Here is a 26,453-nt window from a genome sequence, read left to right as displayed (position 1 = left end):
GGAAGGGGACCAGGGAGAGGAACGACAGTCTGTGAGCTCAGTGCACACGGGCCGGCCAAGCGTCACTGACTTCCTGTCTTAACAGACCTCTAGTTGGAAGAGCCCTGTCTGGAGCCCCCAGATAACACAGGGGCTGATCCAAGCAGGACACATGCCCTTAGCCACAACTCCCCTTGACTGTGAGGGGGAAGGCACTTCTGTTTCAACAATGGTGCCACCCCCACGCACTGGGGGGACCCCAGAACCTAGGGAAGGCAGAGGACCCTGAAATAAGGAGTCTATCCCAGTGCCAGTTCCCCAGAGTCTGAGGCTGTCAGCCGCAGATCCCCTGGGGTTGTGAAGACTGGCGTTGGACACCACTGTTATGGTGACAGTTACGGAGGGCTGACTGCACCACTGTGTCCTCACGAGATCCTGTTGGGATGGAGACCAGTATCCCCCCATTTTACAGATGAGCAAGTTGAGGCTCGAGAAGGCAGAGTGACCCAACTCTGACATCACAGGACCGGTAAGTGGAGGGGCTAGAGTGCAGGCCCCACTGACCCAGACCCCAGTCCTGAATGCCTGGTCCTGCCTCTCAGAGGATGTTGGCTACATCACAAATATCAGTGGTTTGGGAATCCTGAGTCCTGCTGGACCTCTGCCTTTGGCAGTTCGCAGGGTCTTACAGGACCATCCCTGTGTGGAGACCAGTTCACACAGCTAGTTTTATCCTTGCCGAGAGCCTCAGACGCTGACCGCTGTCCCCACCAGTGAGGCCTGAGCTTCTCCCTGCCAGATGAATGCATGGGGTGGCCGCCAGAGGGACACAGGGCAACAGAAGCATTCGATTTCAGCTCTTCTGCCAAGTGGCTGGAGAGGGACATCACACCTGGCCACTCAGAAAGGAAGCTGGTCCAAGGCCCAGAACCCACCAGGACAGGGACAGAAGCTGGGGCAGGCAGAGGCCAATGGACACTGCCAATGAAGCTCTCCCACGGGCTGTCCATCCTGCTGAAATCTACATCAACACACTAAGCACGTGGACATGGGAGCTTGGATTCCTAGCTGGACTCATCCATCTCTGGGCTGGGTAAACTTAGTATATACATGTATGACTGCATCAGGTCTTAGTTTCAGCAGGTGGGCTTAATTTCCCCAGGACATGAGGGATCTTAGTTCCCCAACCATGGATCAAACCAGCTTCCCCTGCATTGGAAGGCAGATTCTTAACCACTGAACCACCAGCGAAGTCCCAGGGCTGGGTAACCCTTGAGCATGGCATTTCCTGTCTCTCCCTGTGTGCTCAGTCCTTCCGTAGTGCCCGACTCTCTGATCCCATGGACTATGGCCCGCCAGGTCCCTCTGTCCACGGGATTCTCCAGGCAAGAGTACTGGAGTGGGTAGTCATTTCCTACTCCAGAGGATCTTCCCTACCCAGGGATCGAACCCAGGTCTCCTGCATTGCAGACAGATTGTTTACCACCTAAGCCACCAGAAAAGTCCCATTTCTTTCTGAGGCTCATCTATTAAGGGGAGTGTCGTGAAACTGCCCAGTGAGTGCTTGGTTGTACCATTTTCCTTCTTTCCTGTCTCACAGCCGCTGAAGGAAAAAGTCATCAGCCCTGAATCCCTAATGCTCGTCACAATGACTAGCACGCAGTCGACACTCAGCAGACATCACACAATGAGTGAGTGAATGACAGGGTCACTTAGCCAGGAAGGGCATGGACTCCGGGCTTGGGTCCGAAGCTCCACTCTGCTCCTGAGCAGCTCTGTGACCTTGAACAAGCCTACATGCTCTCCGTTCCTACCTCCCTTCATTTGTTACAAGGAGAATGAGAAAAGTGTTATAGCTCCCTGAGTGGACAGGGGAATAAAGGAACCGGTTTGGTAAACTGTTGAGAACAGGGCCTGGCGCATGGTTCATTCTACAGAAGAATTTGTTCAATAAATTTAAATTTTAAAAAAGAGTGAGAGTCTGTAAAATACAGAGAAACTATTTCTGCTAATCACTTGACAAGCTGCTTCCTCCTCCCATCCCTCCTTCCTTCCTGCTCTTCCTCATGAAAATTCAAAGGAAGCTGGAACGCTGCTTACCCCAAACCTTCCAGAGTAGGGGAAGAAGATGCAAACTGCAGCCACGTATTTTAGCCCCATACCTCACCTTTCCTTTCCTGTGCAGGCTGGACCCACGCACTGAGCACGTGACCATCGCACAAAGTCCTCAGGGGACTTCCTCGTCCACCCCCAGCTTCCCCTGCAAGCCTGGGAGACCCCAGGACCAAGGTATCAATCCTCTCAGTGCCCCCCTACTTTTTAAGAATTGTGATACCATACCATAAATGCACCATACTCATTTAATACTCATACCATACCATGACACTCATACCATAAAATGCTCCCTTTAAAGTGTACAGTTCAATGGATTTTATTAGAACATTCACAAAGTTGTGCAAACATCACCACTGTCTAATACAAGAACATTTCATCACCCGTGAAAGAAACCCCACACCTGGACCACCCTGGTGGTCCAGTGGATAGAAGTCTGCCTGCCAGTGCACGGGACGTGGGTTTGATCCCTGGCCAGGGAAGATTTCGCATGCCGTGGAGCAACCAAGCCTGTGCACCACACTACTGTGCCCATGTGCTCCGATAGCCTGTGCTCCGTAACAAGAGAAGTCACCACCACGAGTAGCCTCCGCTCGCTGCAACTAGAGAGAGCCTGTGCACAGCAACAAAGACCCCGCACCACTGAAAACTAGGTTCATTAATTAAAAACAAGAAACCCTACACCCATCACAGTCACTCCCTGCCCAGGAAACCACTAATCCACTTTTTTTTAAGATAATTTTTTATGTAGACCGTTTCATTTTCTGAATTTGTCACAATATTGCTCCTGTTTCACATTTTGGTTTTTTGGCCATGAGGCAGGTGGGATCTCATCTCCTCCATCTGGGATGGACCCTCACCCACCTGCACTGGAAGGCAAAGTCCTAACCACCGGACCACCAGGGAAGTCCCCTAAATCTACTTCCTGTCTCTTTGGATTTGCGTTTTCTGGACATTTCACGTGAACAGAATCATAAAATACATGATATTTTGTATCCGGCTTCTTTCACTGAGCATCAGGTTCTCGAGGTTCATCCATGTTGTAGCCTGTGTCTGTGCTTTATTCCTTTTCACAGCTGCATAATATTCCATTGTGTGGGACTCCCAGCTCTTGGCAGAGTTGCTGAAGGAGCCATCAGACACTCAATGGCAGCAGGGTCATCTCAGCTGATGAAGGGAAGCAGGCATGGGATCATCCTAGAGTCTTTTGAAATGATTGCTGAATACAATATATAGAAACAGCTGTGTCCAGATGGCCCTGTAGCTGAGCAACCTGCTGCTATTCCGGTTGAGGTCAGCTCAGGAGACAAAATGATGGAGACAAAGGGTCAGAAGGACCCTGCAGGGGGCAAGAGTGGGATGTGGTGAAGTGGTGGGGACAAAGCCCTGGGTTTAGAGGCTGCCCATGCTCCCTGCCAGCAGGGTGACTTCAACTTAACCTAAGAATCAGTTTCTTCAGAAAAAAAAGAGGATGATGATGATAATGACAGTGATATCAACTTTGTGAGAGTTGCTGAGGAGACTAAAGGGAGCCATGATATGTAAGGCATGTAGCAGAGTGCCAAACACATTTTTCTTAAATGAGCACCAGTAAACCAACAGAGACCTGACTTGATATTTGTACAACCTTGTTCACAACAACATTATTCACAAAAGCCAGAAAGTGGAAACAACCCAAATGTCTGCTGAGGAATGAATGATGAAACAAACCACGGTCCAGCCACAGTCCCGTAGGGGAGTATTATGCAGCCGTTAAAAAGAACAACATGCTGACACAGGCTAAGACGTGGATGCAGCTTGAAAACAATGCTCAGTGAAAGACGCCAGTCACAAAAGAACACACGCTAGATGATTGCACTTACGTGAGATTCCTAGAGTCATCAGATTCATGGAGACAGAAAGTAGAACTGTGTTTGCAGGGACTGGGGGAGGGGAAAATGGGGAGATAGCATCTAATGAGAACAGAGTTCCAGTTTGGGAGGATGAAAAAGCTGTGGCCGTGGATGTTGGCGATGCATGCAGAACAATGTAACTGCACTTAATGCCACTGAACTGTACCCCTAAAAATGATCAATTTTGTGTAATGTATATTTTACCACAATTTTTAGGAAAAGTAAGCCATCTGATGGATGGTTTCTAGCCCCAGCAGATTGGGATTTGCAATAGGGTTTCAGGTCTGTGTTTATTTGTCTGTAGTCAGCATCTCTGTCTCTAGGTTGCTTCCCTCCCCACTGGATTTCCCAGTGGCCTCGTACGTACCACACCTGGGACACTGTAGACAAACAGCCAATATTTGCTGGAGGAGGGAAGGAAGGAAGGAGGGAGGGAGGGGTGGAGGGAGGGGAGGAAGCCTGAGTGGCTCCCCCGCTGTGTTCACAACAGCGGTGCATCCACAGCTATTGGCCAGTGCATCAGCACCCAACAAGGTGCGGGGGAGCAGTTTGGTCCGTCTGTCCCAGGTTCCCAGTCCTGAAGCTGCGGCGTGAGGCACCGTTAGCAGGGCCTGGTGGCTATTCCTTCCTGCTTCTGTCCCTTCCTCTAAGGGTGGGGCCTCCTCTTGCCTGGCCTCTCCTGCCCTGGGGGAGCGCACAGCCCAGCTGCCCTGCCCCGGGCACTGCTCACAAGCCTGCTGCAGCTTCTCACCCACTCACAGGTCGCATTGGGGCAGGGACTCTCCTGCTCTGAACACGCTCCCCATGCTCCCTGCCCACTGACTTCCAGGATCAGCTGGTGCCCCTGGTGGATCCGGGAAAGACAGGGTGGTAGCGAGGCCAGCCCAGGGGGTCTTGACATTTAGCACTAGGTCAGGATGGTAAAGCGTCTGTCTGCAATGCAGGAAACCCAGGTTCGATCCCTGGATTGGGAAGATCCCCTGGAGAAGGAAACATCAGCCCACTCCAGTACTCTTGCCTGGAAAATCCCATGGACAGAGAAACCTGGTCGGCTACTGTCCATGGGGTTGCAAAGAGTCGGACACAACTGAGCAATTTAACTTTCACTTTCACTTTCACTTTTAGGATGGTGATGGGAGGGAAACACTGTTTTAGATTTTCCAAGTGTTTCAAGAATGCACCTGGCCTTGGTCACTTCTCCTTCCTGCCCCATCCCCTACCAACCCCCCAGCCCGCTCTCTCACCTCCTGGATGAAAACCCCTCCTCCAACCCACTTTCCACACCTTCCCAAATCTCCCAACATCCTTGAAGGAACAAACTGAGCCCTGTGGGCTCACAGAGGCCCAACTAAGCTGCATTCATTTCTTCAGAGAGACAAGTTCTGCCCCAGGAGCCTTGGCACAGACAGGCAGGCAGGCTGCCTCTCTCCACCCCTCACTGCAAAGTGTGGCTGACTTAAAAGGCCTCTGGCTGCTGACCAATGGGCCCTTCTCTGTGTTCCCACATGCATGTGTGCTTAGTCACGTCAGTCGTGTCCCACTCTTTGCAACCCTCTGGACCGTAGCCCTCCAGGCTCCTCTGTCCACAGAATTCTCCAGGCAAGAATACTGGACTGGGTTGCCATGTCCTCCCCCAGGGGATCTTCCTGACCCAGGGATAGAACCCACGTCTCCTGCATTGCAGGTGGATTCTTTACACCAGGAAAGCCCCTGTGTGTTCCTGCAATGCCCTATTCTTTCTTTCCCAGCTACAAATCTTGCTACATGGTATTGCCTGGAATGACTCTCTCTCATACACACACACACACACACACACACTGCAAGCTCTGTGAGGGCAGGAAGGGATCATGTCAGGAGAACCAAGTCAAGACAATGAGAACAAGACAGACAAGGTCTCTGTCTTTCTGAAGCCTAATGAAAAAGACTCATGTAAACAAACAAGCAAATTCCGTGTAAACAAGAAGGCGAGCAAATTAACAGAATAACGATGCATTTCAGAAAAAGTGCTAAGAATGACACTGCTCTATAGCCCTGGCACCTGGTACGATGCTTGGCATACTGTGCAAACTCAATAAATATCTGTGGAATGTATTCATGTGTGCATTAACGCATGCATTCACGAATGAATGGGGGCCAAAAGCTGATCTCAGGACCCCCTGAAATCAGAAGATGACTTTGCAGTGGATCAGCTCCGGTCTCCCAGCCCCAGTAGGAGCCGGTCAGGGCCCTGGAAGCAATCCAGGGTGGAAAATGTTGCTTCCCTTAATCTGTTAGCAACGGGATCAGATGACAGGCTCCAGGGAACTAATTTAAACACATTTAAATAAGGCCCCTGCTGCTTTATTAAAACTACATCCCTAACAATGATTCCAACTGCAACTCTCGTTGACCTGGGCTGCAAGGATCTACCTTCAATAGCTACTCCTTATTAATAACCCATTTGCTAAATTACAAGCTGTTTATCAATACAAAAATCCAGGTCTTTAAATATTTTAACACAATTGCTGCCTCTCACCTCTATAACCCTTCCTCCTCAGGATCAGCCAGCCTATTGTCCAGGAAATTCTACTCCATGCCATCTTCCTTCTTAAGGTTTGCAGAATCTGAGATGACCTGAAGCCACAGTGCTTTGAACCCCACAGGGACCCCGGGGCAGTGGACACACAAGACGCATGCAGGTCACTTCTGAAGCCACCTCAGCCACGGGCGCACAGATGTTTACTGAACATCAGAGTCAGAACCTGGAATGTCTGACCATGTGCCCAGGCTATGGGGTCGTGCACGCATGCGTGCTAGGTCGCCTCAGTTGTGTCCGACTCTGGGCAGCCCTGTGGACTGCAGCCCGCCAGGCTCCTCTGTCCATGGGATGTTCCAGGTCAAGAATACTGGGATGGGTTGCCGGGCCCTCCTCCAGGAGGCTTTCCCCACCCAGGGATTGAACCGGGGTCTCTCATGTCTCCTGCACTGGCAGGTGGGCTCTTCACCACTAGTGCCACTGGGAAGCCCCTCTGAGGAGCGGGGACTTCATTACTTCCATTTCACAGGTCAGAACCCAGAGCCAGGGGCCAGCCTGGAGAATCTGACTCGTAACCTCCACCCATTCAGGAGAAGAGCCCAGAGGAGCTGGAAATCATTCACTACGGGCTGTAGGCTGACCAGAAAGTGACCTTCAGAGAGCAGGTAACCAGAATCCGCCGTCCAAACCACAGTCTTTCTGTCCATACCAAGGTCTCCACAAAGACCCTGCCCCACCTCCAGGGACCCCACATTCAAAGGGACCAGGGATTCTGCCAGCCTTGGATATCAGCTGCCTCCATTGTCTTAACTGTTTTCCTCTACTTACTGAGAGAATACAAGCTCATTGTTCTGAACCCAATAATACAGAAGGCTATCAAGAAAGGAAACAGCAAAGGTCCCTGGAATTCCATGCTTCAGAAACAGAATTCATGTCAAGGAATGACACCCATTCATTGAATTAGTTACAGTTTTGAAGTGGAAGAGAAAAATAACTAAAAAAAAATAATGCTGGGTCTAGAAAGGTTACCTTAGTATTATTTTATAACCAATTCCACGAACACAGTTTCAGTGGTATGGTGGAATTTCTGCAAAGGGACGTTTTGATTCTCAAGTCAGTTTTGTTAAACAGAAAAACCAAAAGGCCAGCTCGTCTGGTCACTCGGATGTGGTCAAAATAGCCGAGTTCATCCGAAACTTCCTCGGCATCTGACCCAAACTGAGGGCAAGTGTTTAGCTGAGAAACAAAGACCAACATTAAGTGCAGAAAACCCCTTTTGTGCCCACACAGCAAGCAAGTTATGTTGAGTTATGCAGCTATTTTGGGGACAATGATGTTTTGAAAACAGTTGGCAAAGTGGCTTTGTCTGACATTGGGGTAGTTTGGGGCCATTTTGCCGAACAAGGACTGTATGGAGATAAGGTAACACAGTATTTGAAAAAATACAAATGACAAACTGGCACAATACAGGTAATACATATCTGAAAATGTCTATTTCCTGTTGTACCCACAAGTATTTATCCATCAGCACCTAAAGATTATTAACAGCTATAGGAGTAAACTGAGCCCTTCAGCCTGCACGTGTGGAACTCAAAGCTGATGAAATATGCTTCATGTATTCCACTAGTCTTTTTTTTTTTTTGGCTGTACTGGGTTTTAGTTGTGGCACGTAGGATCTTCGTTGCCGGGATCTTAGTTGTGGCATGCAGGATATAGTTCCCCAACTGGGGATCAAACCCAGGCCCCCTGTCTTAGGAGCACCGAGTCTTAACCACTGGACCACCAGAGAAGTCCTCTAATAATCCTATTAATACATTCTTAAGTGCTACCTTAGGGGACATTTTTATTTTAAAATGCAATGATTGCAATTTTTTTTTTGAGAATATTTGGAAAACTCAGCAGTGGCCACAGGACTGGAAAAGGTCAGTTTTCATTCCAATCCCAAAGAAAGGCAATGCCAAAGAATGCTCAAACTACCGCACAATTGCACTCATCTCACATGCTAGTAAAGTAATGCTCAAAATTCTCCAAGCCAGGCTTCAACAATACGTGAACTGTGAACTTCCAGATGTTCAAGCTGGTTTTAGAAAAGGCAGAGGAACCAAAGATCAAATTGCTAACATCCGCTGGATCATCAAAAAGGCAAGAGAGTTCCAGAAAAACATCTATTTCTGCTTTATTGACTATGCCAAAGCCTTTGACTGTGTGGATCACAATAAACTGTGGAAAATTCTGAAAGAGATGGGAATACCAGACCACCTGACCGGCCTCTTGAGAAACCTATATGCAGGTCAGAAAGCAATAGTTAGAACTGGACATGGAACAACAGACTGGTTCCAAATAGGAAAAGGAGTATGTCAAAGCTGTATATTGTCACCCTGCTTATTTAACTTATATGCAGAGTACATCATGAGAAACACTGGGCTGGAAGAAGCACAAGCTGGAATCAAGATTGCCGGGAGAAATATCAATAACCTCAGATATGCAGATGACACCACCCTTATGGCAGAAAGTGAAGAGGAACTCAAAAGCCTCTTGATGACAGTGAGAGTGAAAAAGTTGATTTAAAGCTCAACATTCAGAAAACAAAGATCATGGCATCCTGTCCCATCACTTCATGGCAAATAGATGGGGAAACAGTGGAAACAGTGGCTGACTTTATTTTTCTGGGCTCCAAAATCACTGCAGATGGTGACTGCAGCCATTAAATTAAAAGACGCTTACTCCTTGGAAGGAAAGTTATGACCAACCTAGATACCATATTGAAAAGCAGAGACATTACTTTGCCAACAAAGGTCTGTCTAGTCAAGGCTATGGTTTTTCCAGTAGTCATGTATGGATGTGAGAGTTGGACTGTGAAGAAAGCTAAGCGCCGAAGAATTGATGCTTTTGAACTGTGGTGTTGGAGAAGACTCTTGAGAGTCCCTTGGACTGCAAGGAAATCCAACCAGTCCATTCTGAGGGAGATCAGTCCTGGGTGTTCATTGGAAGGACTGATGCTAAAGCTGAAACTCCAGTACTTTGGCCACCTCATGCAAAGAGTTGACTCATTGGAAAAGACTCTGATGCTGGGAGGGATTGGGGGCAGGAGAAGAAGGGGATGACAGAGGATGAGATAGCTGGATGGCATCACCGACTTGATGGACATGAGCTTGAGTGAACTCCAGGAGTTGGTGATGGACAGGGAGGCCTGGCGTGCTGCAATTCATGGGGTTGCAAAGAGTTGGACATGACTGAGTGACTGAACTGAACTGAACTGAACTGAAACATACTAAGGGTGGCTCAGTGATAAGGAATCTGCCTGCCAATGCAGCAGATGCAGATTCCATCCTTGGGTCAAGAAAATCCCCTGAAGAAGGCAATGGCAGCCCACTTCAGTGTTCTTGCTTGGAAAATCCCACAGACAGAGAGCCTGGCAGGTTAGTCCATAGGATTACAGGAAAGTCGGACACAACTTAGTGACTACAATAGCAATAGGAGTCCTCAATTTAGACACGGAAGGTGTAGGTTCAGAGAGGTTGAGTAACTTGCCCAAGGTCACCCAGCTTGTCGATGAAACCCCAGGCTTGCCCCTGCTACTTCCCTGGCCTGGCATCATCCGCACAGCACAGCACAGCATGATTACTCCAATGGTGCTTCTTAATCTTTTATGTGACTATAAACATATATGTAGGTAGATTCACAGCAGAGATGTGGGAAGGACACACACAGAGCCTTCTATCCAACAATGAAAGCCATTGGATTGAAGGCTGGGATTGAGCAACCAAGAGTGGGATGAGGAGGATGGGGGTGGATTCTGGTGTTTCTTACACTGTCACTGATAACACCATGCGGTGTAATAACAGGGATGGCTGCATTTAGTGAGCACCTACTGTGTGCCAGGCACTGAGCCAGAGGCACCAGGCACTGTTTCATCACAGCCCCAGAGCATCGCCCCTGTTCCATGGAGTAGGGAAGCTCCGAGAGACAGAGTGACCACATCAAGAAGGAAACCCACAGCGGCCCGACCCCAGCACCTGCCCCGGGGACTCAGACCTCTGATCCAGGAGGCCGAGGGCGCGGGAGCCAAGTCTACGTCACATAGCTCTTCTGAATCCCAATAAACAACTGCTCCCAGGCCCTTCCTGCCCACATGTGCCCCCTCTCCCCCTGGTCTCAGCTTCCTGGAAGGGGAGGGCAGGGGGTGTGAGAGCAGAGGGGGACACGGAGGGTGCTGTGGTTAAACTCAAGGCTCTGGAGTCCCCCCCATATGGATCCCAGCCCAGCTCCACCTCTTCCCACTGCCGAATCTAAGACCATCCTTGTCCGAGCGTCAGTTTAATGCAGCAAAATGAGAATAATAAGAGCTATTGGGAATGAAACCAAACAACGTCTGTAAAGACTTAGCAAATCCTCAACAAATGGCTGCTGTCATCATCTTCATTGTATACGTACCATTATTATTATTATTATCAGTACACAAAGTGACAGCAGCAGCTTGCCCTGATACCCTCTTTCGTGTCAAAGGAGACTGAGATAACAGAAGAGCTTCAACAAGGAAAATAAAGACCTTATGTCTTGCTCAGTGCGCAAGGGTCCTAGAAGTTGGGGCAAAAGATAGGATGGCAGAGGGGTCCTGGTTAGAAACTGGACCCATCCGGTCAGTGGAGTAGCTCATTAATTCCTTCTGATCTAGGGGTTTGAGGGTTTCCTTCTCCTCCCCATCATGGCTGACCTCTTGGGGCCCTCCAACTGTCACACAAGGGGCCCCGGGATCAGGGGTCACTCACCACCATGACCAGCTCAAATGGGTGCTTGTAGACTCGGATGGGAGACTGGTACTTCTGCACCATGTTCTCGAAGGACCAGGCAGGAGCCGGCCAGGCAGGAGTGGGCACTGAGCCTGGGTGAGGGCGACTGGTGAGGGAGCAGCTCCCTCCAGCTGAAGCCGGAGCCCCGGCCTCAGCTCCCCCTGGCCAGGGGCATGCCCACCACCCCTCTGGACCCCCCCCCACACACACATCTCCCCAGCTCTCAAAGCAAGGGGGCCAATGTGAGCCCCAAGTTACTTCCAGCCAGACCCCCAACACTTGCCCTGCCCATTTACCAATGCCCCAGACCACACTCGATCCTCAGGAGCAATCAGTATCCCCCAAACTTTCCTCCCTTCTCGTCCCGTCATGCTGGGGCCCCAGTAAACTCCCATAAAGCCACCCAGCTGGAAACATGCCCACGATTCATTCGCCCATGCACCCCACAAGAATCATTGCACTTGCGCTCCCATTTTCCTCCAAAATCCCCTAACATACATACACAGTCTTCACCAGATTTCTCACGCACTGTCTCTACCACACAAGCACACACATGCAGGACTCCCTTCCCACACTAGAGAGCCCTTGCACACGAACTCAACTTTGCACACACACCCACCTCCACACGCACAGTTCCCTAGATGCGCACAGACGTTCACACACATGCACACACACAAACCCAAACGCACGCACGCATGCACACCCAAGCCCCCCAAAAGCCCAACTCACCCTCGCCCTCGGAGTCTCCGGTGACGCAGACCCGGGGCTGAGCCAAACTGAGCCCACCGGAGTCCTCCGCCGCCGCCTGGCTCAGAGCGCAGCCCCTAGGGCGGGGCGAAACCGCGATCGCCAGACCCTGAAGTCCGAGCCAGCGATGGCTGATCCCGGGCTGTCGGGTCTTGTACACCCTGCACCCTCCGGGTTGTTCTGGGAGGGGCCTGCTGGGCGGGAGCGCTCCAGGACCCAGGACAGCGAAGATCCCTGCCTGGCCTGGCTCCACCCCCTCCCCACCCCCCCGACTCTGCCCCGGCCCCGCCCAGATTTACCTCCGGACAGGCCCCGCCCCAAACTGACTCCACCCCATCTTAGCTCCGCCCTTCATTTTACACAGCCTTCTTTAACCGCGCCTCCACCTCGGCCCTGCCTCCATACTGGCCACGCCTCATGCAGGGCCCGCCTCCACCGGGTCCCGCCCCTAAAGCACCCAGCCTCGGGGGTGGCTCGGCCCCAGGGAGACCCCGCCCCAAGGCTCTAACCCCAGTCTCGCGCCCCAAGTCTAACCCTTGCCCCTCCCAGCCCGGCTTGCCCCAGTTCAGTTCACGTTTGGCCAGTTCCCTAACGGGCAACCCCCTCCTCCTGGGCTCTGAGTCCAGTCCCTCCACTGGCCACACCCCAGAGCCCTCCTGACCCCGCCGGGGATCTTTCGTTCACTTTGCCCGCTTTACAGAGCGCCTGCTGAGTGTCAGGACTTGCCAGGCGCTGGAGAGTTCTCAGTGAACAAAACAGGTAAAAAGTCCTTGCCCTCGTGGAATTTACCTCTCAGTGAGGGAGTGTGTGCGTATGCGTGCTAAGTCGCTTCAGTCGTGTCCAACTCTGCACTCCCTGCACTGTAGCCCACCAGGCTCCTCTGTCCATGGGATTCTCCAGGCAAGAATACTGGAGTGGGTTGCTGTTTTTCCTCCTTCAAGGGATCTTTCTGACCCAGGGGTCGAACCCGCGTCTCTTATGTCTCCTGCATTGGCAGGCAGGTTCTTTACTGCTACTGCCACCTGAGAGGGAGAGAGACATTAAATAAATAAGACAAATACAATACTGTGTGTGATGCGGGGAAATGCCAATGTGAAAAAAAATAACTAGGGAAGGGATTCAAGAAGCCAGCAGAGTGAGGGTGCAATTTAATACACGGTGGACTGGTAGAGTGAAGTTTCGCCCATCATTCATTCTCATTTTGGCTCACACACAAACCCTTCTGGCCTTTGCAGTATCCAGGAGACCCAGCATCCCTTCCATAGCTCCCCCCTTCCTCTCCCTCTCTGTTTGGCTTGGAGGAGCCAAGAGGCTGGCTCTAGACAGCTGTCATCCGTGTATTCATTCATTTGCCATGTACTGGGCACCTACTATGTGCCAGCACTGTGTGACTTTATCCATTTGCAAGAGGGAATCGGACAGGCTCCCCTGCTCCTGCGTGACCCAGAGTCCTAGGCAGGGAGAGGGTGTACTGGGAGACAGCGCTCTATTTAGCAAATGCATTGTTGCCCTTTGTGATAATCAGCCCCTAGCTTCCTTCCTAGCTTGTGTCACACTCTGTAATCATCTTATTTACTTATTCATTTTAATCTCTTTGTAGCTCTGACCCAGGAGATTATGAGCTCCACAAGGGCAGAGACCTTATCTATCTTACTCATGTGCCCAGCGTCCACCGGATCTTACTGGGGACCTGGCACACTGGTGCCCAGTGCGTTTTCTTGATTAGGGTTTTCAAGGAAGGTGAAGCTGAAGCTCCAGTACATTCACCACCTGATGCAAAGAGCCGACTAATTAGAAAAGACTCTGATGCTGGGAAGCATTGAAGGGAGGAAGAGAAGGGGACGACAGAGGATGAGATGGTTGGATGGCATCACCGACTCGATGGGCATGAGTTTGAGCAAGCTGTGGTCAATGGTGAAGAACGAGGAATCCTAGTGAGTCTTCCATGGGGTCGCGAAGAGTAGGACGCGACTGAGCGACTAATCAAGAATGGAAAAGGAGCGCCCCGGGTCCCATGCCTGCCACAAGATGGCAGCACAGTCCATGGCTCCTGGAGTCGCCACGAAGGGGAACGATCGGGGGAGATGGGACCCCCGAGGTGCATCGCGGTATCCAGGGTTCATCAGGGAAACCCCCACGCTCCTCCTGGGTGTCTTGCAGGGCGCGCTGTTATTACAGCACGATTCCCGTTAACTGGCACAAAGTAAGCCTAGATTGGAATGCTAACCCCTGGAAGGAAGCTGAGCGATGGATTCCAAACTCTCCAGCTCCGAAGACCGCCCCCTACTCCCCAGGGGGGCGAAGGCTGAAATGCAGATTCCCGGGCACCAATGGAAGAGCCTAGGAATTTGCTTGTTTAACAAACTCTCCAAGTGGTTCTTCAGAGTGGACACGCCTGGCAGTGCTGGAGGTCATTCCCAGCTCTGGGGGATTCCGGGACGCTCAGAGGCATTGCGGGCCCTGGGGAGTGGTTGGCGCGCTCATAAGTTGGGGAGGTCAGCTCTCAAGAGCTCCTCCCAAATGAGGGGCGTGCTCACTGCTCCCAGTACCGAGTTCTGCCCAGACCGAATCTGCCGGATCACCTCCACGCGTGTTTCCTTTGCCACAGAAGGTGCCGGCTTGGGGGAGCAGGAGCGGGCGTGAGAGATGCAAGGAGTGGGAGCAAGAAAAGCCTCAAGGAGCAGAGGAGAGGCCCTGAAACTGCAGGGAGGCTCTGGGACTCCTGGCTGCCGTTAGCGCCGCCCCTGCCCACAACCCGTGAGGACACCACTGAGGGGAGGGGGGTTGGGGGAAAAGAGGTGCTACAGCTGCCTGGGCCCAGGAGCTCAGAGTGGAAAATGGGACCCAGAGGGGAGGGAGAGCCTAACTCCCCCCTCCTCCAGCCAAGGCAAAAGAATCAGTAACAGCACCACCGGCCACCTGCTTCTATCACAGCACTGTTTTCCTATCAGTCATCCCTACCTTTTATTGAGCACTTACTTGGCACAGTGCTGTATACCAGGCAAGGGGCTTCCCTGGTGGCTCAGTGGCTAAGAATCTGCCTGCCGTGCAGGAGACGCAGGTTCCATCCCTGGGTCGAAAAGATCCCCTGGAGGAGGGCATGGCAATCCACTACAGTCTTCTTGCCTGGAAAATCCCATGGACAGAGGAGCCTGGCAAGCTACAGTCCATGGGGATCTCAAAGAGTCAGACAAGACTGAAGCAACTTAGGACTCACGCAGGCACATACCAGGCATGGTTCTAAGGCTTTACAAACATCCAAACACTTAATCCTCAAAAATAGCCCCTGTAGTGATGAAACGTTTTGGCACTCCACAGAGGTGGTGGTTGCACAATAGTGTGAATGCTCTGAATGCCACTGAATTGTACACATTGAAATGGTTCATTTTATGTTTTAGAACTACACCTACCCTGAATATTCATTAGAAGGACTGAAACTGAAGCTCCAATACTTTGGCCACCTATGCGAAGACTCAACTCATTGGAAAAGACCCTGATGTTGGGAAAGACTGAAGGCAAAAGGAGAAGAGGGCGGCAGAGGATAAGATGGTTAGATAGCATCACTGACTCAATGGACATGAATGTGAGCAAACTCCAGGAGATAGTGGAGGACAGGAGCCTGGAGTGCTTCAGTCCATGGAGTCACATGGAGCTACTGAACAACAACAACCAACTATACCTCAATTAAAACAAACAGCCTTTTCAGGTCAAAACTCTGTTAATCCTCATTTAGTTTAACAAGGAAACTAAGGCACAGAAAGGTTGAGTAACTTGCCCTAGGTCACACAGCTAGCAAGGAAATCAAACCCAGGACTTCTTCCCCCAGAGCTGCCTTGGAAGTACCCAAAAGGTGTGATTTTCCCAGCCTGAGCTTCGGAGATATCCAGGCATCCTGGTCAGGACTGAGGAGGTACCAAAAGGATGGGCTGATCCTATGGGAACACTGGGCATGAAGTCAGTCCCAGGGGCTGGGCCTTCAGCCTCCACCTGCTGCTTCCTACTGGCCCTCAGAGTGATCGAGCCACAGCTGCCTATTGTTGTGGTGGGTTTTGAAGACTCCAGGAACTACCTCCCATCTGTGAATATCTCCCTGCAGCTGAGTGTGTGTGCGTGAGTGTGTGTGCGTATGTGTGCGTGTGTGTGTGTGTGTGTGTGTGTGTGTGAGATAAGGTACACAAAACAGGACTTCCAGGGTAATCCAGTGGTTAAGACTCTGCGCTTCCACTGCAGGGCCCAAGGTTTGACCCCTTGTCAGAGAACTGTGATCCCACATGCCATGGCAAAATAATAATTATAATAATAACATGAAAATTACAAGTTTTAGCCACTTTCTTTCTTTCTCTCTCTCTCTCTTTTTTTTTTTTTGCTGACAAAGCCAGAGACTTTATTGAGAAGTGGCACCCGGATGGAGAGCAGGAGGGTAAGGGAACCCAGGAGGACTTAGTTATTTTCAAGTGTACAATTCAGTGGCTTTTCGTGTATTCACAAGGCTGTGCACCCATCACTGCTATCTAGTTTCAGAACATTTTTATCACCACAAAAGAAAACTGGTACCCATCAAAGCACTCACTCCTTCCTACTCCCCTTTCCCCAGTCCTGGCAATCCTCAGTCTGCTTTCTGCACCACATCTCATTTGTCCTGGGGCTGCTTCTAATCCTGTTCCTTCTTCCTCCTCCCCAGAGCTCAGAGACCTCCCAGACTGGGGAACCTCCAGGGCCATCAGGGTCATTGGCAAGAGTGGTCATGTACGGATGTGCAGGTTGTAGCCTGTACAACTCTGTGTGGTTGTACTGGTCGCTGGGCAGCTTCAATGGAGCAGAGGCTGAGTCTGGGGTCAGCAGGAGTCAGAGGAGGGGAGCGAGGGGAGGGGAACCTGACCTAGAGGGCTGCACAGCCAGACCCCACCGACCTCAACCCCCAGCCCACCCCCAAGTCCAGTCACTTCCACACAAACGCTCTGGGATTCCAGCAGACACTGAATGTGGAACGGGGTCCAAAGGTGAGCAAAAGTGTCGGAGCCCAGGAGCTCTCAGCGAGGAGGAGAGGAAGCGGAAGGGAAGGTAGGATGCCCTAGCAGACGCCCTTGAGAGGGGGCGGGGTAGCAGGGAGGTGAGTGGCGGGTGCCGGAGTCCAGACAGGCCTGTGTGCAGGTTCTGGCCCTGCCACCTTCCAGTGTTCCTGCAGTATATGTGGCTGCAGTGTCCCCTCCTTTAAAGTGGGGATAATGTGGAAATGTTTCAGCCTTCAAAAAGGAAGGACAGGTCCATGCATGAACCTTGAAGACATTATGCTCAGTGGAAGAAGCCAGACAGAGAAGGACAAATATTGCGTGATCCCATTTACATATCATCAGGTTCACAGGCACAGAATGTAGAGGGGTGGCTGCCAGAGGTGGGAGGGGGATGCAGGGGCAGGGGGAAGGGGAGTTAATGTTTAATGGATGCAGAGTTTCGGTTTTGCAAGACGAGAAATTTGAGGAAGCTGTGGAGGTAGATAGTGGTGACGGTTGCACAACAGTGTTGAGTGCACTTAATGCCACTGAACTTGTACTTAAAAATGGTTAAGGGACTTCCTTGGAGATCTAAGACTTATCCTTTCAGGGCAGGGGATGTGGGTTCAATCCCCGGTCAGGGAGCTAGAATCCCATATGCCTAGTGGCCAAAAAGCCAAATCAGAAAACAGAAGCGGTATTGTGACAAATTCAACAAAGGCTTTCAAAATAAAAACGGGGCTTCCCTGGTGGCTCTGTGGTAAAGAATCCTCCTGCCAGTGCAAGAGACATGGGTTCAGTCCCTGATCCATGAAGATCCCACATGCCTCAGAGCAACTAAGGCCGTGCACCACGACTATTGAGCCTGCACACTAGAGCCCAGAGTTGCAACTACTGAAGCCCTTGTGCCCTAGAGCCCGTGCTCCGCAACAGGAAACCATCACGATGAGAAGCCCACACTCCACAGTTAGGGAGTAACTTCCGCTCACTGCAACTAGAGAAAAGCCCACTCAGCAACGAAGACCCAGCGCAGCCAAAAATAAGAAATAAATTTTAAAAAATTTTTAAAGACTTCAAAAATGGTCCACATCAAAAAAACCTCTAAAAACATGATTGAAGGTGAAAGTGAAGTCGCTCAGTCGTGTCCGACTCTTTGCGACCCCATGGAATGTAGCCTACCAGGCTCCTCCGTCCATGGGATTCTCCAGGCAAGAGTACTGGAGTGGGTTGCCATTTCCTTCTCCAGGGGATCTTCCCGACCCAGGGATTGAACCCGGGTCTCCCGCATTCCAGGCAGACGCTTTAACCGCTGAGCCATCAGGGAAGCCCCATTAAAACAAAAACATGATTAAAATGGTAAATTTCATGCTATGTGTATTTGATCACAATAATTTAAAAAAAAATCTCATTGGAGAAGTCGATAAAACACAATAGTGCTAAATAGTGCCAGCTTGGAGAGAGGGTCCATTTCCCTCGAGACTCTGTTGAGAGGGTGGCGTTGAGATGCAAGGGGAAGGAGACACCCACTCCCCAGCCCCTTTCTCTCCCACCTCCGTCATGACCTTCCTTTGGCCCAAAGTCATCTGGATGGTAGGGCAGACAAAGCCCCCTGCAGGGCAGGGAAGAAGGGCCTCATGTGTGAATTCCCCACAGCCACTGTCATGGATCAGCACACTCTTAGTGGCTTAAAAAAACAACACGAATGGGGACATGCCTTGGTGGCCCAGGGGTGAAGAATCCAGATGGCACATGCGTCGGGGCAGCTAAACCCATGAGCTCCCAATGCAGGGGGCCCCAGGTTACATCCCTGGTCAGGGAACAAGATCTCACATGCTGCAACTAAGACCCACAACAGCCAAATAAATCAGTAAATATTAAACACATACAAATGTATTATCTTACCTTTCTGGAAGCCAGAAGCTGAAATCAGTCACCCTGGGGCTACAGTCAAGGTGTTGACCACCTTCATGCCTTCTGGATGGTCTGAGAGGAGAATCTGTTTACTTGTCTTTTCCAGCTTCTGGAGCCCACGTTCCTTCGCTGGGGGCCACTTCCTCCTTCCTCAAACCTCGTCGTTCCCATCTCTGCCTCAGTCGGGCGTCCCATGGCCTTCTCTTTAGGCGAGTCTCTGTCTCCAGCCTCCCTCTGCCTGTCTCTTATAAAGACATCTGTCATCGGACGCAGTGCATGTGGGCTGTTGCCTCAGTCGTGTCTGACTCTTTGTGACCCTTTGGACTTTAGCCACTACTCCCCTGCCCCCCGACCAGGCTCCTCTGTCCATGGGATTCTCCAGACAAGAACACCGGAGTGGGTTGCCATTCCCTCCTCCAGGGGGTCTTCCAGACCCAGGGATCGAACCCAAGTCTCTTATGTCTCCTTCATTGGCAGGCGGGTTCTTTACCACTAGCGCCACCTGGTAAGCCCCACTGGATGCAGTGAAAGTGAAGTCGCTTGGTCAATTCTGACTCTTTGTGATCCCATGGACGGTAGCCTACCACACTCCTCTGTCCATGGGATTTTGCAGTGAAAGTGAAAGTGGAAATGAAGTTGCTCAGTTGTGTCTGACTCTTTGCAACCCCATTGACTGTAGCCTACCAGGTTCCTCTGTCCATGGGATTTTCCAGGCAAGAATACTGGAGTGGGTTGCCATTTCCCACCCTAAATCCAGAATGATCTCACCTTGAGATCCTAAATTTAATTGCATCTGTAAAGACCCTTTTCTCAAATGAGCTCTCGTTCCCAGGTTGCAGTGGGTTAGAACTCGGACTGTCTCCTCTAGAGGGACCACCATCAGCCCACTGCAGGACCCCCACCCCACCCCGTCGATGTACTGCCCCTGGTATGCTCTCCACCCACTTCCCTGCTCCCGTATCCCAGGGTCCCTTCCAAAAGCGAAGTCCCTGAACCCAAGCTCTGCTTTCCGGGGGACCTGGGCAAGGATGTTCAGCAGATCAGATGTGACTTCTTCCCCCTCATCGGAGGAGGGGTGTAGGGACCGGCTGAGGGAGGGCAGGACTACGATACAGGCAGTCAGAGGTCTAGGAGGGATGAGGGAGGCTGGCCCCTGGATCCTGGAGCCCACACTCCAGCGCTAGGAGATCAGCTCAGGTCATGATTCTGCCCACCACACTGGGTCAGACTAAGGGGCTAGGAATGAACAGCCACAGGTACGGAAAGTTAAGCTTGACCTCTTCAACAGACCCCAAGGGACCCCCAGCTCCCTCCCGGAGGCCCTAACTGCCCCTGCCTTGGGGAGAGGCTATGGTTCCAGGACGTTGACTTCTCCCCCACCCCCTGCCTGGAGCCACCCAATGTGATAGTCGCCAGCCACAGGCAGCTATTTAAATTCATGAAACAGATAGGAACATGTCAGATATTTATGTAAATAAGAAATATAAACAGCAAAATTAAACACGCAGTTGCACGAGCCACATTCTAAGTGCTCAACAGCTACGTGTGGCTCGTGCTGAGAGGACAGAATATTCCAGCACTTGCAGGAAGTTCTTTTGGCAAGGGCTGCTCCAAGTCACCCCCCCAGGGGCCGGCAGAGGCTGGGCCCTGACTCGGGAACAGGATGGACTGGGTGGGCGTGGAACAGGGACCCCAGGGCCGGGAGGAGGGGGGTGTTTGTCCAAAGCCAGCTTGAGTTGACTCATCACTTCCGAGGCCCAGGCCCGGATGGGGGATTAAGCCTGAGCCGGTGACCAGAGGTTGGCCCGGGGTGGGGAGGGGGTTAGCCTGCTGTGGCTGGGCCTCCTGGGTCCAGGGCAGGAATGTTTGACCTCAGCAGAGACAGTAGACAAAGAGCCTGGGCAGGTCCAGACCGGGTAGATAGGCCAACTTGCCGAGTTAGGGGCAGCTCTAGTTTAAATCAGAAATGGTCAAAACATCTGCTGCTTCACTTGTTACCACCTAGACTTCCCTCCTCGTGAGGCTATGGACCCCTGTCTTTCCGACCCCATCTGCCTGTCCAGAGCCTGGCAGTATCATTGTTCCTCTGCCCACCTCCCCACGGATGAGCAGTTAGGTCATTTCAGTTCTTTTTTTTTAAATCACAAATCATGCTTTTAATTATTTAGTTTCTTACAGTACTCGTATGACAGAAACTGACAAATGCATGTTGTTGCTTAGATGCTAGGTCACGTCTGACTCTTTGCAACCCCATGGACGTATAGCCTACCAGACTCCTCTGTCCATAGGATTTCCCAGGCAAGTATGCTGGAGTGGGTTACCATTTCCTTCTCCATTCATTTCTTTTAAAAAAAAAATTTTTTTTTTTGGCCGTGCTGCATGGCACGTGGGATCTTATTTCCCTGACCAGGGATGGAACACACGCCCCCTGCATTGGAAGCACAAAGTCTTTTTTTTTAATGTATAATTTTATTTATGTATTTATTTTTGGCTGTACTGGGTCTTCATCGCTGCTCAGGCTTTTCTCTAGTTGCGGCAAGGGGAGGCCACTCTCTAGTTTCGATTCCTGGGCTTCTCACCGCTGTGGCTTCTCTCGTTGCAGAGCACCGACTCTAGGGCACTTGGGCTCAGCAGTTGTGGCTCCCGGGCCCTAGAGCACAATAGTTGTGTCACATGGACTTAGTCGCTCCGCAGCATGTGGGATCTTCCCAGATCAGGGATGCACCCATGTCTCCTGCACTGGCAGGCGGATTCTTTACCACTGAGCCTCCAGAGAAGCCCCTGAAAGCGCAGAGTCTTAAGCCACTGGATCACCAGGGAAGTCCCAGGTCATTTTGTTTCTTTATGTGTGGTCATTAGCTTGCTCTTCTATCCCTTTCTCTTCCCAGACTGGGTTGTTCAGGCTGTATCTTGCTAGCTCCTATATCCCCAGGACGGGGCATTAGGTAGGTGCTCCACAAATGGGAGGCACTCTGGGGGCAAGATCCTCCCCTCAGGACAGGGAAGCCTGGTTCCCAAGGAAATATCAGTGATGGTTGGCAGGGAGGGCCATGATGAGGGAGCCGGGGGTCCCTGCCTCCAGCGAGGGCCTCCAGCCACCTTCAGCCTGGGGTCTGGCTGCTTTCTTCATGGTGTCTTGGGGCCTGGTCCATGATTTTGTCTGCCTGCAGTGCTCCATCCTTGGGGATATTGGAGAGATGCTGTGATCTCCCCCTAGGGATGTCATGCTTACACTGTCTCCTCATTCCTGCCCTACTAGCTCCCAGAGAGGAGGAACCTATGTCCATTGTGTTCCATTTGCACCCTGAGCACCTAGAACAGGACTTGTCACATAGTAGATACTCAATAAATATTGAATGAAGGGACAAATGACTCCCTTCTCTTCCACCCCAGTTCTGACTCAGGACCTACTAGCTCTGCTTGGTCCTCCTCTGGGGACCTTCCCTGGGACCACGGTGCAGTGACCCTCTTGATCACACCATTCATTCATTCAACATGACACTGGGCACCTACTCTGTGCCCGGCACCTGCTGCTGAATGGTGGTTGAGGTAGGGACGAGGGTGCTGGCTCAGACTGCAGGGTTTAAATCCTGAGTCCCTTCCTGACCTTTTTGAGTAGGCGTTGAATGCACTGAATGCCTCGGAGCTTCAGTTTCCACACCTGAAAAGTGGGGAGAGGAAAAAGGCCAGATTGCCCTCTTTGTTGTGGTTCCACTTCTGTGTGCTTTTGTCAGAACCTAACAGATGATACACTTGAAATATATGTACTCTGTTGTATGTCTATCACATCTCGATGAAGCTAGAAATCACAGTGCTAACATGCTTCCCTGAGCTAAGGACTTAGCACAAGGCCCGGCACACAGTAAATGCTCAACAAAAGTCGTTATTTTCTGTCATTATTACATGTTTTACTTCACCTAATCCTTTTAAGGCCCTGTATGAAAGTGAAAGTGGAGAGTGAAAAAGTTGGCTTAAAGCTCAACATTCAGAAAACGAAGATCATGGCATCCGGTCCCATCACTTCATGGGAAATAGATGGGGAAACAGTGGCTGACTTTATTTTGGGGGGCTCCAAAATCACTGCAGACGGTGACTGCAGCCATGAAATTAAAAGACTCTTACTCCTTGGGAGGAAAGTTATGACCAACCTAGATACCATATTAAAAAGCAGAGACATTACTTTGCCAACAAAGGTCCGTCTAGTCAAGGCTATGGTTTTTCCTGTGGTCATGTATGGATGTGAGAGTTGGACTGTGAAGAAGGCTGAGCGCCGAAGAATTGATGCTTTTGAAGTGTGGTGTTGGAGAAGACTCCTGAGAGTCCCTTGGACTGCAAGGAGATCCAACCAGTCCATTCTGAAGTAGATCAGCCCTGGGATTTCTCTGGAAGGAATGATGGTAAAGCTGAAACTCCAGTACTTAGGCCACCTCATGCGAAGAGTTGACTCATCGGAAAAGACTCTGATGCTGGGAGGGATTGGGGGCAGGAGGAGAAGGGGACGACAGAGGATGAGATGGCTGGATGGCATCGCTGACTCGATGGACGTGAGTCTGAGTGAACTCTGGGAGTTGGTGATGGACAGGGAGGCCTGGCGTGCTGCGATTCATGGGGTCGCAAAGAGTCGGACACGACTGAGCGACTGAACTGAACTGAACTGAACTGGAGCAAATGCCAGAGTGTCCACAGTTTTGCAGATGGAGAAACCAAAGTTCAGAAGGTCGAAGACATTTCCCCAGGGCCACACAGCTAGGAAATGGAGGAGTGAGGATTTGACATCTTCGCTCACAGGCTCTTCCCAATTTTACGGGTGGAAAAATTGAGGTTCAGAGAGGTTAAGCCACTTGCTTAAGGTCACACAGCTGGTGATATGGCTGAGGCAGATTTCAAACCCAGTTTGGTTTCAAGCTAAAGCTTGATTTGATTTTGTGTTTTGTCCCCTGTGGCCTGGCCTGTCCATCACTCAGGTCCCCAGGTGCAGGAGGGAATGGGGTCCTGACCTCCTGACCTGGGCCATCCCCAGGAACTGTCACACATTGGCTCCAGAAATGTAGCCCCACCGGTCTGGGCAGCATGGGCCCTGGCAGGGCAGGGAGGAAGTAGGCTTGGTCGTGGGGAGGGGAGTTTTGGAGTTGGGTTGGGCAGCCTGTCCTGCAGTGGAGATCCCAGGCCTGGCAGAGCCAGTCTGGCCCCAGGACCCCACCCAGCTCCACTCTCTGCCCTGACAGCATGACCTCCTCACTGGGTGGCCCTCACAGCTCCATCTGGGAGGCCCAGGGATGGGCTTGAAATGAGGCGTCCAGAGATGTAGAGTAGGTTGTGCCGGCAAGCCATCCAGGGTTCACGATGAGGCTCAGATCTGCAAGATGCTATTAGGGTGCAGTGTGGCTGGGCCAGAGGGGCCATCAGCCTGTGGGTGAAGCCAGGTCCAAGAGGCCCCTGCTGAGCAGAGGGTTAACCCCTCCATGGCTGGGTCCTGCAGAAGGGCCAGGGTGGCCAGGGGCAGTGGAGGCTCAGTGCTGCCACTTTTCAGGCACTGGTCAGGAGCTGTTCTCATGTTTTGACAGCAGACACCGTCATGCAGGTACACAGCCCTCCAGAGAGGGCTGGCAGGAAGGTCATCTGAGCCGCAGATGCCCACTTGGGGGGCATCAGGGTGGGGCTTCCTGGCAGGCAGTGGGGAGGTGGCCAGGTTGGGGCAGCCTGCCAGGGGCCCCAGGCGAGTTCAGGCCAGAGGCACATTCCTGGGGGATGACTCGGGCAGGCACAGGGGTGACTCACCGTGGACCCTCTCTTGTCTCTGCTGCCAGAGGCCAGCCTCCTCCCTGGTCCCAGGGGGGCCGTGGTGGGGAGCTCACCGGCCCAGGGCTGAGTGTGACTCAGCCCATCTGGACTGGACGGCCAGCATGATTTTCCATCCATTGCATTGTTCTGCGAGGAAAGTAAATACATGTTACAAAACACGGGGTGAAGCCAGGCCAGCCCCCTCCTGTCCCCTTGGAGGGCGGGGAGGAGAGGGCCCTCCACGCCACGCCATCACGGAGCACTGGCTCATCCACATTTTACAGATGGGGACGCCAGGTTCAGAGAGGTTAAGCCACCAACCCAAGGTCACACTCTGGGCAGGATTCAGACTGAGGTTGGCCTCAAGCTACAGCCTGCGGGTTCTTCCCCAGAGGGTGTAGACCAGGCCTGCCCATGTGCTGCATCTCTCTGCTCACAGCTGTGTCTCTCAGGGCAATCCAGAGACCCACAAGCTTTAGCATCCTGGGGTGGGGGGGGTGGGGGGGGTATGTGCTTGTTAACATGCAGATGCTGAGGCTCTAGCCAGACCCACCAGCTGCAATCTCAGATGGGGGCCCTGGAATCTGCATTTCTGAATGCCCTCTAGGTGGGGGTGAAGCTGTACCCCTGGAGATGGGAGAACAGCTGTCTGTCCACAGAAAGCCTGGGCCTCTGCCCTGGGAGGAGAGGCTCCATGGTGAGGAACTGGCCTTCCATCCTGCACACCCCTCTCTCTGCGGGAATGCTGCCCTTCTTGTTTCAAACTGGTTCACCGAAACACCTGAGCCAGCCAGGGAGTGAGCGAGCACCTCTCCAGCTGCTGGGGAAACAATGATCGCAAACAGGGAGGGTGTGGGTGACCCTTCAGATGTGGTGGCCTCCTGGGAGACAGCCGCCTGGCCCAGCTCTAGGCAGGGGATGGGGTTCAGGGGCCAAAGGTGGCCTAGTTGCCAGGGAACAGAACAGCTGGGCAGGTACCATCCCTTCAGGGTGAACGTCAAGTCAACCCCCCGGGGAAAGCAAACACGCTCCCCGAGCCCCCACCCCACGGCACAGGCAGAGCAGATGAGTCACTTGGCATACGAGGGCTCCTCGAAACCAAGCAAATCCCATCTGCCCACAGGAGGATCCACAGGGGCCAGATCCCAGCTCCCACCCCATCCGGCCTACCCACAGAGTGTCTTGCACACGTGTGTACACATGTGCACACACTCACACACACACACACACATGCTGCACCAGCTCAGAAACCCAGATTCTAGAGGCTGGAGGGAAGAGGGATGGTGAAGGACAACTCAGTTCCTCCCAAAATCTACTCATTCTCCCCAAAGCACTTGGGCCGGGCCCAGCTGAGTCAGCCCATGAGGGTGGAGACGGGTGGGGGTCCGAGAGCACGGGGCCAGAGCAGGCTAAGCCAGGAACCAGCCCAGCTGGCACTGGGCCTCTCGGGGCCTCAGCGAGCTTCCCTGGAAGATAAGAGAGCTTCCTCTTGGGAGGGAGGGTCCTCGGGGAGTCAGTGGGGGTCTCTGGGGAGTGTCAACCTGCTGAAGTATATTGGCTACATGCTGTGTTGCCTGGCATAGAGTCGGTCCTCAATAATGGAGAAATGGCATTAATATCATCAATGTCAAACATCATCAGTGTCACGGCTGTTACAGCAGCTGAGCTATCAGCCTGCTCACCTGGAGGTCCCTAGTCTGGTTCCCTCCCAGAAGCCAAACTTCACTTTTCTAGG

At 51.9% G+C, this 26,453-nt stretch overlaps 1 protein-coding gene, 2 long non-coding RNA genes and 1 other non-coding gene across 7 annotated transcripts in view; 1 reads left to right on the top strand and 3 right to left on the bottom strand.

The window, feature by feature from the left end:
• The window catches only part of SEC14L5 (SEC14 like lipid binding 5), a 39,984-nt gene extending 27,702 nt beyond the window's left edge, over nt 1–12,282 (bottom strand). For all 4 annotated transcript variants that reach the window (XR_011564005.1, XM_070779605.1, XM_070779604.1 and 1 more), the window contains exons 1-2: nt 12,018–12,282; nt 11,268–11,380 (exon numbers count right to left, since the gene is read on the bottom strand). Coding sequence is in view for 3 of the 4 variants with exons in the window: in XM_070779605.1 (XP_070635706.1) it covers nt 11,268–11,330 (63 nt within the window). In the remaining variant the exon portion in view is untranslated. The remainder of the gene's footprint in view (nt 1–11,267; nt 11,381–12,017) is intronic.
• A 2,040-nt stretch (nt 12,283–14,322) lies between these two features.
• On the top strand, nt 14,323–15,748 carry LOC139179696 (uncharacterized). Its single transcript, XR_011564004.1, has 2 exons — nt 14,323–14,792; nt 15,434–15,748. It is a non-coding gene; the product is annotated as an uncharacterized lncRNA (long non-coding RNA).
• A 2,529-nt stretch (nt 15,749–18,277) lies between these two features.
• TRNAS-GGA (transfer RNA serine (anticodon GGA)) lies at nt 18,278–18,350 on the bottom strand. The gene has a single exon. It is a non-coding gene; the product is annotated as a tRNA-Ser (tRNA).
• A 3,006-nt stretch (nt 18,351–21,356) lies between these two features.
• Nucleotides 21,357–24,863, bottom strand: LOC139179614 (uncharacterized). The gene is made up of 2 exons (XR_011563939.1): nt 24,716–24,863; nt 21,357–21,587 (listed from the first exon to the last, which is right to left on the bottom strand). It is a non-coding gene; the product is annotated as an uncharacterized lncRNA (long non-coding RNA).
• Nucleotides 24,864–26,453: the final 1,590 nt, after the last annotated feature.

Source organism: Bos indicus, chromosome 25 (genome assembly GCF_029378745.1).
Source record: "Bos indicus isolate NIAB-ARS_2022 breed Sahiwal x Tharparkar chromosome 25, NIAB-ARS_B.indTharparkar_mat_pri_1.0, whole genome shotgun sequence".
NCBI classification, from domain to species: Eukaryota; Metazoa; Chordata; class Mammalia; order Artiodactyla; family Bovidae; genus Bos; species Bos indicus.
Note: the sequence above shows the minus strand (reverse complement) of the source record. Positions and strands in the feature narration are given on the sequence as shown.